The 14115-nt window shown below is 48.3% G+C and overlaps 1 protein-coding gene across 1 annotated transcript in view; it reads right to left on the bottom strand.

The window, feature by feature from the left end:
- Positions 1-4480: 4480 nt before the first annotated feature.
- Positions 4481-14115, bottom strand: part of LOC147603039 (uncharacterized) — a 10119-nt gene continuing 484 nt past the window's right edge. Inside the window, exons 1-3 of the mRNA XM_086797346.1 lie at positions 11730-14115; positions 5277-6160; positions 4481-5177 (exon numbers count right to left, since the gene is read on the bottom strand). The exon at positions 11730-14115 is cut by the window's right edge and continues 484 nt beyond it. Coding sequence (XP_086653472.1) covers positions 4931-5177; positions 5277-6160; positions 11730-13736 — 3138 coding nt within the window. The 5' untranslated portion in view covers positions 13737-14115 and the 3' untranslated portion in view covers positions 4481-4930. The remainder of the gene's footprint in view (positions 5178-5276; positions 6161-11729) is intronic.

The following is a 14115-nucleotide window of genomic DNA, read 5'->3' as shown; positions in this document are numbered from 1 at the left end:
ATATCTTTTCAACACAAAATATAGATGAAATTTTTTGTCATAAGATTACAGAGGCTTCTAGGACCTTCAGGTGGAGTGATGGTCTGCGAATCGAGTTGCGTACCATGTTGGGTTGATTTTGCACACATCAACCATTGGGAGATCTGTGGGTCGTGCAGAGTGGCACAGTAGGGAAAGCTACCTCTGTTCAACCAGGATTCTCAAGAAGAAATGAGATAGACAAGATACACAGCAAAGTACTGAGAAATCAGAAACAAAAGCACGCACAAGTGAGGATTAAGGATGAGCGCCATGCCAACATGACAGGGAACACACAGAAATAAAAATGTACCCTCCATACTTGCTCCACACAGCGCCTGGCAAAGAAGAAAGGGCATACTTGAGGATGGCAAACACCCCTAGGACAGGAGGAAATGCGCGTGCGAATGGAATCCCCTTATTTATTTGTGGTTGCTACCTTTGTACATACATCCCTTTTAACATATTTTCATTTTAAAATACCCCAAAACCATCAAAGGCCTCATTGTGTTCCTCCTATTGTTGTTGTTGAGGAGTTCTCCCACGCATGAAATATTCTTGATTACGAGCACAAACATTTGTTTGCTTAGATTGTGTGTTAGTCTAAACAAATTTTATATGTATAATGTACATGTATATATAAACAAATAATAAAAATTTAAAAACTTTTAACATTTAAAAAAAACTCTCTCAACCAACAGACACTCGCACCTACCCACACACACACACACACATGCACGACGCACGCACCCACCCACGCACACACATACACACACACTATTCAAATAAATAAAAACATTTTAAAAAACTCTCTCTCTCACACACAGATAGACACTCAAAGTTTAAACAATCTCTCTCTCTCTCTCTCTCTCTCTCTCACACACACACACACACACACACTATTCATTCAAATAAAACATTATAAAAAACTTTGAAAATTTATAAATAACACTCTCAAGCAACACACACACACACGCTATTCAAATAAATAAAACATGTATATATATGTATATATACATACATACAAATGTACATAAATACATATTGATATATACATAAATATATATCAACACATAAATGAATTATACACACACATAAATTATATATGTATACATATATATGTATATATAAACACAAACATAAATAAATCACACACGCACGCGCGTACACCCACACACACTTTTCTCTCTCTCTCTCTCTCTCTCTCTCTCTCTCTCTCTCTCTCTCTCTCTCTCTCTCTCACACACACACACACACACACACACAATTTCAAATTAATAAAACATTTTAGAAAACTTTTTCTATTCAAATGACTAAAATATTTTAAAATTACTTTCATCTTTTAAAAAAAGCACATACACACATGCTATAAAAAAAGTTTTTTCTATTCAAATGATTAAAAAAAGTTTAAATTACTTTCACCTTTAAAATAAAGCACACATACACACACTATTCAAATTAATAAAACATTTCAAAATACTTTCAACATTTTTTTAAAAAAAATATCTCGAAGAACACAAAAACTTAAGCCACGTCAAATTATCTCTCTCTCTCTCTCTCTCTCTCTCTCTCTCTCTCTCTCTCTCTCTCTCTCTCTCTCTCTCTCACACACACACACACACACACACACACACCTCCCCCCCCACAAAGTTTCAACATTTTTAAAAAACACTCTCAAGCAACACACACGTACTATTCAAAATAAATAAAACATATAACATTTTAAAAATAACAGTGTATAGCGCATGGGCCAACACGTCAGCTCTACATGCGGGGAGAGGGGCTGGCGCCACCTCCATGCAAACTGCAGAGCGGGCGGCCAACGACCTTGATCTTCCCACCCGGTGCCACCTCCATGCAACACTGCAGAGCGAGCGGCCAACGACCTCAATCTTCCCACCCGGTGCCACCTCCATGCAACACTGTAGAGCAGCCTGGCTTTGATGCTAACATGTAACAAATAGAGAGGGAGGGAGTTTGATGCTAACCTGGTTTCAAATTTTGCAAGAGGAGAGCGATGGAACGGCGCAGCAACCTGCAATTTAAAAAAAAAACAACGTGAAAGTTAGTTGAGAGAGAGAGAAAGACAAAGGGGCCGACGCTAAATCCATGCAAGGCGATGGTGATGCATGCGAGAGAGAGGGGGCGGCCAAAATGTAACCGATTGAGAGAGAGAGAGAGAGAGAGAGAGAGAGAGAGAGAGAGAGAGAGAGAGAGTTTGATGCTAACCTGCTTTCAATTTTTGCAAGGGAAGAGCGAGAGAACGACGCAGCAACAACATGCAATTTTAAAAAAAAACGTGATAGTTAGTTGAAGAGAGAGAGAGAGAGAGAGAGAGAGAGAGAGAGAGAGAGAGAGAGAGAGAGAGAGAGAGAGAGAGAGAGTTTCATGCTAACCTGGGTTGCAGCAACCTGCAAAGAGCGAGAGAACAGCGCAGCAACAACCTGCAATTTTAAAAAAAACGTGATATTCAGTTGAACACACACACACACACACACACACACACACACACACACACACACACACACAGAGAGAGAGAGAGAGAGAGAGAGAGAGAGAGAGAGAGAGAGAGAGAGAGAGAGAGAGAGAGAGAGAGAGAGTTTCATGCTAACTTGGGTTGTAGCAACCTGCAAAGAACGAGAGAACGGCGCAGCAACAACCTGCAGTAAAAAATAAAAAAACATGATAGTTAATGGGCAGAGAGAGAGAGAGAGAGAGAGAGAGAGAGAGAGAGAGAGTGTGTGTTTCATACTTACTTGGTTCCATTTTTTCTGCAGGGGGAGAACAAGAGGAGAACGGCGTGGATTGTTCGATTGATTGCAAGGGGAGGGAGGGCAAAACACAGCAAAGACCATAGAACACCGAGGAAGCAATTTGAAACCAACGCGGGGAGGGGCGACTTCAATTGCCTGCAACCCTCTGCATCCAACGGGCGACGGGCTGCAAATCCCCCTGGAGCCCCTCTGCATCCGCCTTCTGCATCCTGCAACCTCTAAAGACGGCGACTGCATGGCAATGGACCCTTTATTCTCCTCAAAAAAACTCGACACGTGTACAAAGCCGTGTAAGCCATGTAAGATAGTAGAAGTCTTGATCTTTATAATTAGCCTTCTTTCCTAATCCATGGATCCATAACCCCCGGATTATGGTCAAGTACATAACAAAGCTTCTTTCTTCATACTCCATCAAAAAATACATGGACCTTTTCAAGGTAATTTTCCCAATTTTGTAATTATGAGACTTTTGTTTTGGTCTCTGTTTGGCTCTTTTAGACTCTTTCTATGCATAATATATCTTTTCAGCACAAAATATAGATGAAATTTTTTGTCATAAGATTACAGAGGCTTCTAGGACCTTCAGGTGGAGTGATGGTCTGCGAATCGAGTTGCGTACCATGTTGGTGCACACATCAACCATTGGGAGATCTGTGGGTCGAGTAGAGTGGCACAGTAGGGAAAGCTACCTCTGTTCAACCAGGATTCTCAAGAAGAAATGAGATAGACAAGCGTGCGCACATACACAGCAAAGTACTGAGAAATCAGAAACAAAAGCACGCACAAATGAGGACTAAGGATGAGTGCCATGCCAACATGACAGGGAACACACAGAAATAAAAATGTGCCCTCCATACTTGCTCCACACAGCGCCTGGCGAAGAAGAAAGGGTATACTTGAGGATGGCAAACACCCATAGGACAGGAGGAAATGTGCGTGCGAATGGAATCCCCTTATTTATTTGTGGTTGCTACCTTGTACATACATCCCTTTTAACATATTTTCATTTAGTTCTCTTAAATACCCCAAACCATCAAAGGCCTCATTGTGTTCCTCCTATTGTTGTTGTTGAGGAGTTCTCCCACGCATGGAATATTCTTGATTACGAGCACAAACATTTGTTTGCTTAGATTGTGTGTTACAGATTACGGCTCTAAGACAGACGAGACTTCGTTGGAAACACGTAAGAACTAGTGTCTCAGCTTATTGTCCTGGCAGTTGCAAACAGCCGATTAGACTAGCATCCAAAAGGGATGAAAGGTAAAATAGCACTGTATGCCTTGTTTGATTTTCCTGTTTAAGGAGCGTGTTTGTTTCCTCGAAAAAAAAAAAATCTCAGGCACTGGGGTGTTATATTTGCACATGAATTGGCTGGAAATTTGAAAGTACACTACTCACACACACTAGATGCCATCGCTTGCACAAAGGGATGAGCCAAGCCACAGGCCATGCCATCATGACAAACCAAAAAAATCAACACATCATGACAAACCAAAAAAAATCAACACAGCACCTAATGATATCCAATATATACAACTCCTTGCATCCCACCAAGCTTCCTCCCTTACGTGATATGATTAAGTTTTTACGTCACAGAAAACACCAAAATTTTTGAAAGATTTAAGTTACATTACTCTCCCTTTTTCAAGTAAATAGAGTACTCTACCCAATATCTGGACACTTACAAGGGACATAAATGAACAATAAATATTCGCCAAAGATATGTACACCCTTGTGATTATGAGACGACTTCCTGACAGGCTTTATTTCTTCAAGGAAGGTACCCTATGCCATGTGCTATCTAGTTGATGACCGTAAACAAAGCTTCCGAGCACATGATGCAAGGGGGCCTCCTTGAAGCTCCTATGGTAGTGATGCTATGGTAATAAACATGCATTTAAGCATCTCTCACAGCTATGCAAAACACAGTGCAAGGCCACTAATTTACACGGAGTTAGATGTATATTCAGGAGGGAAAGGAACCACCAGTGACTACTAAGAGATACTCCAAGAAGGTTACACTTGCTACCATTGTTCAGAAAGACAAAGTGCCAAGGCTTGCCTTGGGGCATGAAAGCTCTCAGCCAGATGACCATGATGATGATTGAGAAGCACCCTCTTACCCTAGCTGATGCATCTTAGCCATTCACAGAAACACTGACTGCAGCTGCATTCTGTCCGGGTATGGCCATGATGGCTGGCTTTGACTTTGACTGCATTAGTAGAGCAAGAGTATTATTAAGCCTCCTTGCTCTAAAGCGCCCCGCTTCTTTTAACAACTCAGCCAACCTATTTCTTTCATCCTCCACTTCTGGGTTCGCCGTTCCTAGATTCTCCTCTCGTGCCTCCACAACATACTGAAGAGAATTAATGGCATCATCTAGCCTGCCATTGGTGTTGCACATGCTATGTTAGCAAGCCTGTTACATAACCCTTCATAGCAATGGCCACATACAAGTAAGAAAACAGAGGATAGAAAATTACCTGCCCAGTGCATCATATGCTCCTGCCAAATTGCTGTACACTGTGAGCGTGTCGGGATGATGGGGTCCACACGCAGCTTTCAAAACACTCCTCGATTCTTCAAACAGTTCTGCGGCCATTTCGATCTCAGAAAGGTGCAAGCAACAGATACCCATCTGATTCAATACGATGCCAAATAACGGAGAGTTTTTCTCTGCACTTGTTCTCAACTTTGATATAGCCTTACTTAAAAAACTGTGGGCATCTGAATAATTTCCACACATATAACTCAGTACTCCTATCTGTGCCTCCACCCCGGCGATAGCACTCTGCTGACCAGGAGCTGCTTCTAGGATACCTAATGCTTTTTTAAGGAGAGAAAGGGCCTGTCCTTGCTCGTTTAAGGCTTCATAAACCACGGCTAGCTCTGTCAGGCCGCTTGCAACCTCATCTAGTTGGTGCCCAGCTCCTTGTTTGTTGTAGATTCTTAGAGCACTCTCACAATAGGTTTTAGATTCACGGCTTTTGCCTGTTTTCAGGTAGAGCTCTGCCAGGCTAACATACACAGAAGCAGCAGCAACATGGTTTTCCCCTTTTGAGGCTTTGAAAACTGTAAGAGCCTTCTGATAGGCAAAGACGGCTTCATTGAATCTGCCTAAAGAAACATATGTATCCCCGATGCTGGTATCCACTGTGGCTACATCTACATCCTTGCCATTGGCAATCAATGCCATGCTGGCAAGCACAAGATGCTCCAACGCAGCTTCATACTGACCTTTGCCATTGCAGATCAAGCCCATAAGCCTCCTATCTGCAGCTTCTTCAATAGAGGCAGGTGCGCTGTGCTTTTTATGGATGTCGAGAGCATGCTGACACAGTTCCTCAGCCTTATCGAATTGCATAGCCTACAAGAAACCAATCACAACGAGAATATAGGCCGTGCATAACAATAAAAACTACCACAAGGTAAAATAGCATTCACTTAACCTTGTGGATGCATGAGCGTCCATGTGAGCACATCAAAGAGAATAGCATCTACTTAACTCTCTGTGGACGCAGGAGTGTCCATGCGAAGCCCTTAAACTACATCAAAGAGAAGGAAAGCACGTACTAAGGAACTTTATACACCTGGTGTTGGTGAAGGTACAAAATGTATCCTGGACGACAAGATTTCCTAAAAATGTGCAATGGGCGGTAAAGATGGATTCATAGCATTGTGGGCACTTCTTCAATTCTGTAAACGCTCTCAAGCTTTAAGGGAAAGTAATGACACACCATGTCAAGCTTACTGAGAATTCAACCAGAGGACTAATAATTCTCCCAAGAGGGTAGGAGCTCTCACTGGAGTCCCCAACACTGCGCACCTGCTGTTCGAGCCGTCCCCCCCTCTCTCTGGCCTTCCCCCGCCATAGCGGTCACTTCTGCCACCTCCTTCCTCTTCTCCCTCATCCCCTTTCTGTCGTGCTCCTGCTCGCCTGCACTTTGCCTCAGGGCGCCCTACCCATCCCTTGCGCTGCCCACTAGTGTCTCTTTCGCCACCCATCCCTCTTCAGTCGCCCCTTTATCCTCAGCTTTGGTGCTTCCGGGTAGTTCATCGGCTCGAGTAGGCACCTCTGGTCTTTGCTTTTAGGACTCCAAGACAGCCACTCCGTCATCCCCGACCAAGGCCGCCATCCCTTGCCTTTTTTCAGAGGCAGACCTCCAGCTTTTAGCTTCGACAGTTTCCTCCCTCACGGCCCTTCTTTGGTTTGCAAGATCGTAGGGAGCCATCCCACGCGCGGACATATCCAGACTTGCTCCAGGCAGCCCTTCTTGAGCCCGGAAAAATCACCGGTTGGGTTTGGCTACTATCAGGTGGAGTTTGATTCACCTTCAGAGCGGTTGACAGAGTGTGTGCACAGAGTGTATCTACCATGTACTACACGTACACAAGACTAGCTTCGCTTGGGAAAGCTTGGAGTAAGGCAGGTTGATTGGCGAGCTAGACTAGGGATAGACTGACAGGCGGGCACCCAAATATGGACGGGCGGGTGCCCAAGTGTGGACGCCCGATGACCGGCCAAGAGCCTATAAAAGGGTGGCCAAGGTTAGTCAATAGTTCATAGAGTCTCGCGTGTCTTTGTGAGAGCTCTATGGTCAGGAGCCTGGATCTAGCGAAAACGTGCACCTGCTTTATGCAGCTGAGGCTGGCAGCAGTCTTGAGGCCGCGAGGGTAGCTCCGTGGCGGTATGGAACGTCATGGTGTAGAGACTGGTCGGTACGTCTTGCAGTTAGCTCAGCTCATGGCTTGGTGGAGACAGCCAAGACTTGTGGGTTGTACCCACGGCTGTCAAGGTTAGGAGGTGAGTCACGCTTGCACCCCCTTCACGTTGCTTGGCTTTGTTTTGCAAGTTTCGATGGAGCGTTCTACGAGAAAATCCATGGGGATTTGACAGAGGCAACAGAGTCCCATCGCAATATGTAGAGCTCGGGCGTTCTTCACGAGATGGCACCATGTCTTTGACCTTGCATCCAACTCCTTGGCAGGTGTATCCGGCTTCCCCGTGTGACCATCTGCATCCCTGGTGTCTGAAAGGAGTATCACCCTCTGATTCAATCGATTGGACAGTCGATAGGGCAGGTCTTGGAGTCTCCGCAGACGGCCACTTCAGTGGTGACCAGGGGGCAGCAGGCATCCCGTCCATTAGAGTTTGCATTGCCTCCCTGGAGGATCTCCCGCAGGTCATCGCGCTCCCAGTCTCTGGGGCGATCCGATTCTCTGGTGGGTAGAGTACACCGGTCTCCCCGGCCCAATGCTTCATCTGCAGGCAAATGGGCCACCTTGCTCGGTCCTGCCCTCAGCGCCGGGCCTGCAGAGAACCATTGCAGCCTCCCCGATGTCGGCCCTTCCCCCAAAGTCTCCGGGTGCACCGCCCCCCTTCCACCACACCCGGGGCAGTGGAGCGGTGGTCCTCTCTTTCCCCCTCAGCGGCGTCGCTCCAAACAGGGAATGGGACTGCGAGTCGGCCTCTGCCGCCATCCACTCAGGCGGTCTCCTTTGCTCGGCACCTGCAGAAGAGAAGTCTCTGCAAAGGCCTTTCATCTCTCCAACGGCTTCAACAGCAGACCCCACACAGCCCGTGGGTGGAGTCCCAGTTGGAGGCCACCCGCATGGTGATTTGATCGATCAAGGAGAGGAGGGTGGAGTATTGGTACCATGCCAAGGCCTCCTTTTGGACTCAGGCTGGGGACAAGGTCACCCAGGATTTCTTTGAGACTGCAAACCTCTCCATCGTAGAGATGGGATTCAGAGGTTGAGGAGCCCAAATGGTACCATTGAGACGGATCCCCCCCAGGTTTAGGCCATAGCCACAGGCTTTTTCAAAGACCTCCTTTCAGCACATGCCCTCACCCTGCAGGTGAAGGCGGCGAGGGAGAGCTTGGCAGCATACGTGGGAGGTGGTGCCCCTTGCTGGTCTCTCTTTTTCTACGCTACTCGATATCATGGTAGGAGGTTTCATGGCTGCCTTCAAAGAGATCATGGCCTCAAGACACATGCTGGAGAGACCCTGAGGGGCTGATTCACTTGATTCCAAGGGAGGGTGGTGACCGTGGAGATTCGTCAGTGGTGTCCCATCACCCTCTTAGGAAATGCTTACAAAATCCTCGCCAAAACCATCAGCCACCTCATCTCCCTGACCCGATTCATGGCACCCAAATTGGCTTCATCCAGGATAGCAACATCTTGGATAAAATCTATAGCTTCAACCAGGTCTCGTAGGGTGGACATGGCAGTGCTACTTCTGGACTTTGAGAAGGCCTATGACAGATTCAATTGGGCTTTCTTGGAGGGAAGTTGGAACCATGATTAGGATGGGCTTTCCAGAGGTGTCTCCGCCCTTTATTCAGCAGCTCATAGCCAGGTCCTCATCCAAGGGGCTGAGGGGCATAGGTGTGAGATTTCCAGATCAGTCAGATAGGGATGCCCCGTCGCCCCTTTCCTATTGCACTTCATAGCTGAGTTGATGAGCAGTTTTCTCTCCGCTCAGGAGACAGGACTCTAGGGGCTCCGTCTTCCCATCAAATCCCAGGAGGAGCTTCTCGCCTCGGTGTTCGCAGGTGACACAACCGCCTACCTCGAAAGATTTTCCCTTGCCATCGAGACTTTCTGCTTAGCCTCCGGAGCACAGATAAACTGGCACAAGTTGTGTGGTTTTTGGGTAGGTCCTTCACCCACCCCGTCTTGGCGCCCAGTTGATTCTTTCCGGTGGATCCCCATGGGCACCCCGATCAGATACCTCGGGTGCATTTCAGCCAGGCAGCAGCTAGCTGAAATGCACCCCCCTTTTTCTGGGCATTCGGAAGAAGCTTTTGTATTGGAGCACTGCCCACCTCTCCCTCACCACCGGCCGGCTGCGTGATCGTGGCCAACCATGTGCTCCTCGCCACCATGTGGTACATCACATCTTGTTGACTCCAGGGCATGCCTAGGTCAGGTTCAACGTCTGATCCAAAATTTTCTGTGGGCCAGGACCGACGGCCAACTGGCTCAGGCCATGTGGCTTGGAGGGTGATTACTTACCCGCAGACCCGTGGTGGATTGGACATCATAGACCCAGCTGTGCAGAGAGCAGAGCCTTGCTAGGCAAGTTAATCGTCAGAGGCCTTCTGCCAAGAGGTGATCCCTGGAAGCTATTCTGGAGGACCAGATCTCAGCTCACCCCCACTTGGTGGCCCATGGACTCCCAATGTACAATGAATTTTCACGGAGGCTTGATCCCGAGGCCTGAGCACCGCTTTTGAGGACAGATTTGCACTTGTTTGATGAGAGCTTGGAGTCACCTCAAGCCAACCCTTCAGCAGCCCCCCCCCTTGCGGGGAGAGACTCCACCAGCCATTGATCTGGAACCGCCCCTTCAAGATGCCCAATGGTCACCCCTTGGGAGCACATTCTCACATAGCCTGGGGTTCCCTCAGGTCGGGCATTGCCCTGTCTCTGGGCAGTAGAATAGCCTCAGGCGGCTTCCCCAGGAGACTCAGGATAGGCAGCTCGCTGAGATCCAAGGCAAGAGAGCAAATAGTCCTCACCCCCCAACTGGCTGACTCCCTTACAGGGTCCCCCCCCCAAACAATGGCTAAGAGCTTTAACGAACCACCCCTCTCGCGGTTTTAGGATCAGACGGGGGTCCAGCTCTCATCTTCTCAGTCAAATGCCATGGGCGTCTAACTCTCTCCCCAGCAGAGGACTTCAGTGATGGCTCACTTCAGAGTCTGGATCATCCGCTACCATGAGCACCATTGGCACATCGAGCCCCCTCCAACGTAGGTAGCCTGAGATAGGTCCTGGAGACTCTGGCTTTGGGAGATCCGACCCTTGACACAGATTCAGTTGGACCCCGGTGAGTGGAAGTGGACAGACCCTTTAGCCTTGAGAGCCCCACCACCCCCTTTTTCCACTACTCGGCAAGGCTAGGCCGTCAGATACAGATGCATGAGATTGACGGTACACCCGTTTCAGCAGATCACTCATCCTCCTAGGACATCTCGCCTAGCTTCCTCATAGACTATTGGAAGCAACCTTGGGATAGCTTGCGCCCACGAAAGGTCACTTTGTTTCTCTGGCAGGTGGTGGCTCACAGGAGTTTAGTAGCGGGCACGTGGCTGGTCATTGGTGGTCGTCTAGCACAGTGCATGAGATGCAGCCACCCACAAGGGTCACCGCGACATTGCCTTTGGGACTGCCCCAAAGTGCAACAGGTATGGCGGGGGATTCTTCGGCTATTCACCACCTCTAGGGCTGCCTCCCACATCATCACCTCTGGGGCAGTCACCTGGGCAACAAAGTCAGGGCCCGCCCTCCATTATGAGGAAAGATCTGATGGCCATGCCCTCAAGCTCACACACTGCAGGATAGAGTCTATCCCCACCCCTGGCTCTCCAGTAGAGGAATCGTCCTTTGGCACTTGTCAGAGATGAGAGATCATCAGCAGCATAGCGGCATGGCACATTTGGCAGCCACACTGCAACAAGACCATTGAGGGCACCCTCACACACACCCCGCCCCCAGAGGAGTCCATCCGTAACATATGGACAGATATCATTCATACCCTTCGCGGCAAGTGGGAGAAGTTACAGGGAGGTTCAGACCGCATGCAGAAATGTTGAGAGGTCTTCCTACACATTTGACAGCAGGGTCCCTTCCTCTTGGACAGTGGAGGAGACCCCACTTAGCACTACAGGCGACCAGTTTGGCTATACCCCCCCCCCTTCCCCCTCCCCCCTTTTGTAAGTGGTAGAGCGGCCAGTCATGGAGGGGCCTATCCTCCCCTGGGTTTTTTTGTACTCTTGCAGAGGTTGTGTGTCTGTAATTCAGCCTACGGGGCTTTTGTTCATAATAGAACGATCTTTTTGCCAGGGTGTTTTGGGGGGGGGGGGGGGTGTTGGGGTTAAGTTTACTGAGAATTCATACCTGAATAGTAAGCTTAAGGGGCATACCTGAGCATGTGCTTCTGCCAAGTATCGGCATGTCTCTCCCACACGAGGATCGGTTTCGCCAAGTGCCCTCTTTTGAACCTCTAATCCAGCATGATAGGCAGCAAGAGCTTCCTCACCTCTGCCTAGTAAAGCAAAGGTGTCACCAAGCTGCATGTCACCAGAAAATGCAGCAAGAGCATGATCTTGCCCTCCCCCTTCAATGTCCGGGACCACTATGGAATGCTGCAGCACAGGGATAGCCTCCTCATATTGTCCGAGAGAGCAATGAGTTGCTGCAAGAATGTGCAAGCTCATTACTAAGTCTAGACTAGGCTTCCCATCAGCTGCATTTTCGTAAGACTTAGCTGCTCTGGTAGCATAGTCCAATGCTTTTTGGAGATTGTCACCAGATGAAACAGCTTGCCTAGCAAGCTTGAGAAGGAAAGGACCCAGATTGGGATTTTCACGGGCCAGGATACTAGCTTGGTCAGTTGATGCAACACTCTCACAGTCTCCGAGTTTCCTGCTTCCAATGCCAATACCCGATTTCCTCCTCTGAAAGAAAGCCTTCACTTTCCGGTGCGCTTTCTCACCTTCAAAAAGGGTCTTTTCCTGATCTGCCCAGGCATTCTCTGTATTGTCAGGAACCTTGTTAGCTGATGCAGGAGATTCTGGGCTGAGCATGCTGGGCTCCATGAAGCGAGAAGCAGGCTTGCCGGGCGGGGTTCTAGTTGCAGAGTTGGGGGCTTTCTCTGAGGATGAAGGCGGGGTGATCCTGAGTGGTCTAAGAGGGCTTACAGGAGAGACTTTAGCGGAAGATCTAAGGGGGCTTATTGGGCTACTCGGAGAAGCTTTTTCCTTATCGTTTGAAGAAGGAATGCATTTGCTATTCTCCATGGGAGAAGGGTTTTCGGGGGGGTTTACAATGAGGGAAGGAGGGCATTTGATTTGGGCGATTAGGGGAAGGCTATGAAGCTTGGTTTTTTCTTTATCTTTGGGTGGGTCCCGGGCTTTGCTCTTCTCTTTGTCAAGCTCTTGGGGTATGGTTTGATCTTTGGGAGAATAGATATTTTCTTTCTCTTTTTCTTTGGGCTTTGCTGCATCTCTCTCTTTGAGCTTTGCTGTAGCTATAACAGCTGGCGAATCAGGCGAGTTCCCCTTCCGCTTGTCTCTGTCTTTAGCCTTTGCAGCAGCAGCTGCTGGAGATGGCAATTTGGGCGAATTGATTCTCTCTTTTCCTGTGTCTTTGGGCTTGATTGCTGCAGATTTGGCCGAATAGATCTTGTCTTTCTCAGCCTCTTTCGGCTTAGGCTGCGGTCTGGGCGACATTATAGGCTTCTTCTTGGGGTCAGGTTTCGCAGAAAAAGAAGAAGAAGTGGGAGAAGGGGTAGAGTGGCCATTGCCTTCTTTGCTGTCTTGGTCCTCTTTGCTTTGCTGGGCTGAAGGGGATTGCTCAATAGCTACTGTAGAAGATGACTCTTCTACGGTACTGCTCACCCCTTCCTTTCCAGTGTTAATTTCTTCCTGCAATGCCGCAGAGGCTCCTTCAGATCGCCCATTCTCAACCAACCCTTGAGCCAATGTTGTGTGCATGGAGGGCTCAAGCGCCGTAGCATTGTCCGGAGTAGCAAAAAGGCCGGCTTTTTGCACACCCGAGACCTCGACAGGCGTAGCATTTTCTGCACACTCCACGCAAGGCAAAGAAGAAGCTTTCTGCACTACCTGGTCTCCAGTCTGCTCATTAGGTCCGGCCTGGTCTCCATCCTGCAGATTTGTTCCGGCGTGAGCTGCAATCTGAATGTTTGGTGCGGCCGGGGAGGGCGATCTGTTCACATCCTCTCCATTCTCGGCATCAGTACTCTCAGATCTTACTGACGAAACCTGAAGGCTTCTTGGGCTTGGTGGACCTCTGGGACTCAGGCTAATCTCCCCTTCATTATGTGGGCTCTCCTCAGATACGAGATCAGGAATGCGATTGCTTCTGATATCGGGCGGAGAGCTGGAATTCTCCGCCAAAAGGCCAGGCATGTTGTGCTTAGGCAAAAAAGGGTGCCCTTAGTGATAGACCTCCAGGTCATGATTCTCCATAGCTAAATCCTTCTGCACAAAAACCCTATTGACATGATCCAGAGGCAGGGAAAAAAAACCAAATTCTCAGAGTGCAAAATCCTACAGTGATGGGGCTTTGTTAGCAACAACTAAGGTTTCCATGGCCAAGCAAGATTGAGAGGAAATGGAGGAGAAAGGCTGCCAGCAGAAAATCTCAACGGCCCAATTACAGAGGAGGGACAAGTCCAGCAAGGAACTCGAGTGATCTGCATTTAAGGGGATCGAGAGCGGCCGTTTGCTGCGTTCACGTGGGGATGGGGATATGGAACAGAAAGCAAAAAGAAAGAGAACTTGGAAG

This window comes from Cibotium barometz, chromosome 65 (genome assembly GCF_041138505.1).
Source record: "Cibotium barometz isolate CiBa-2024 chromosome 65, ASM4113850v1, whole genome shotgun sequence".
Lineage (NCBI taxonomy): Eukaryota > Viridiplantae > Streptophyta > Polypodiopsida > Cyatheales > Cibotiaceae > Cibotium > Cibotium barometz.
The sequence above is the reverse complement of the archived record's forward strand: the minus strand, read 5'-3'. Positions and strand labels throughout refer to the sequence as shown.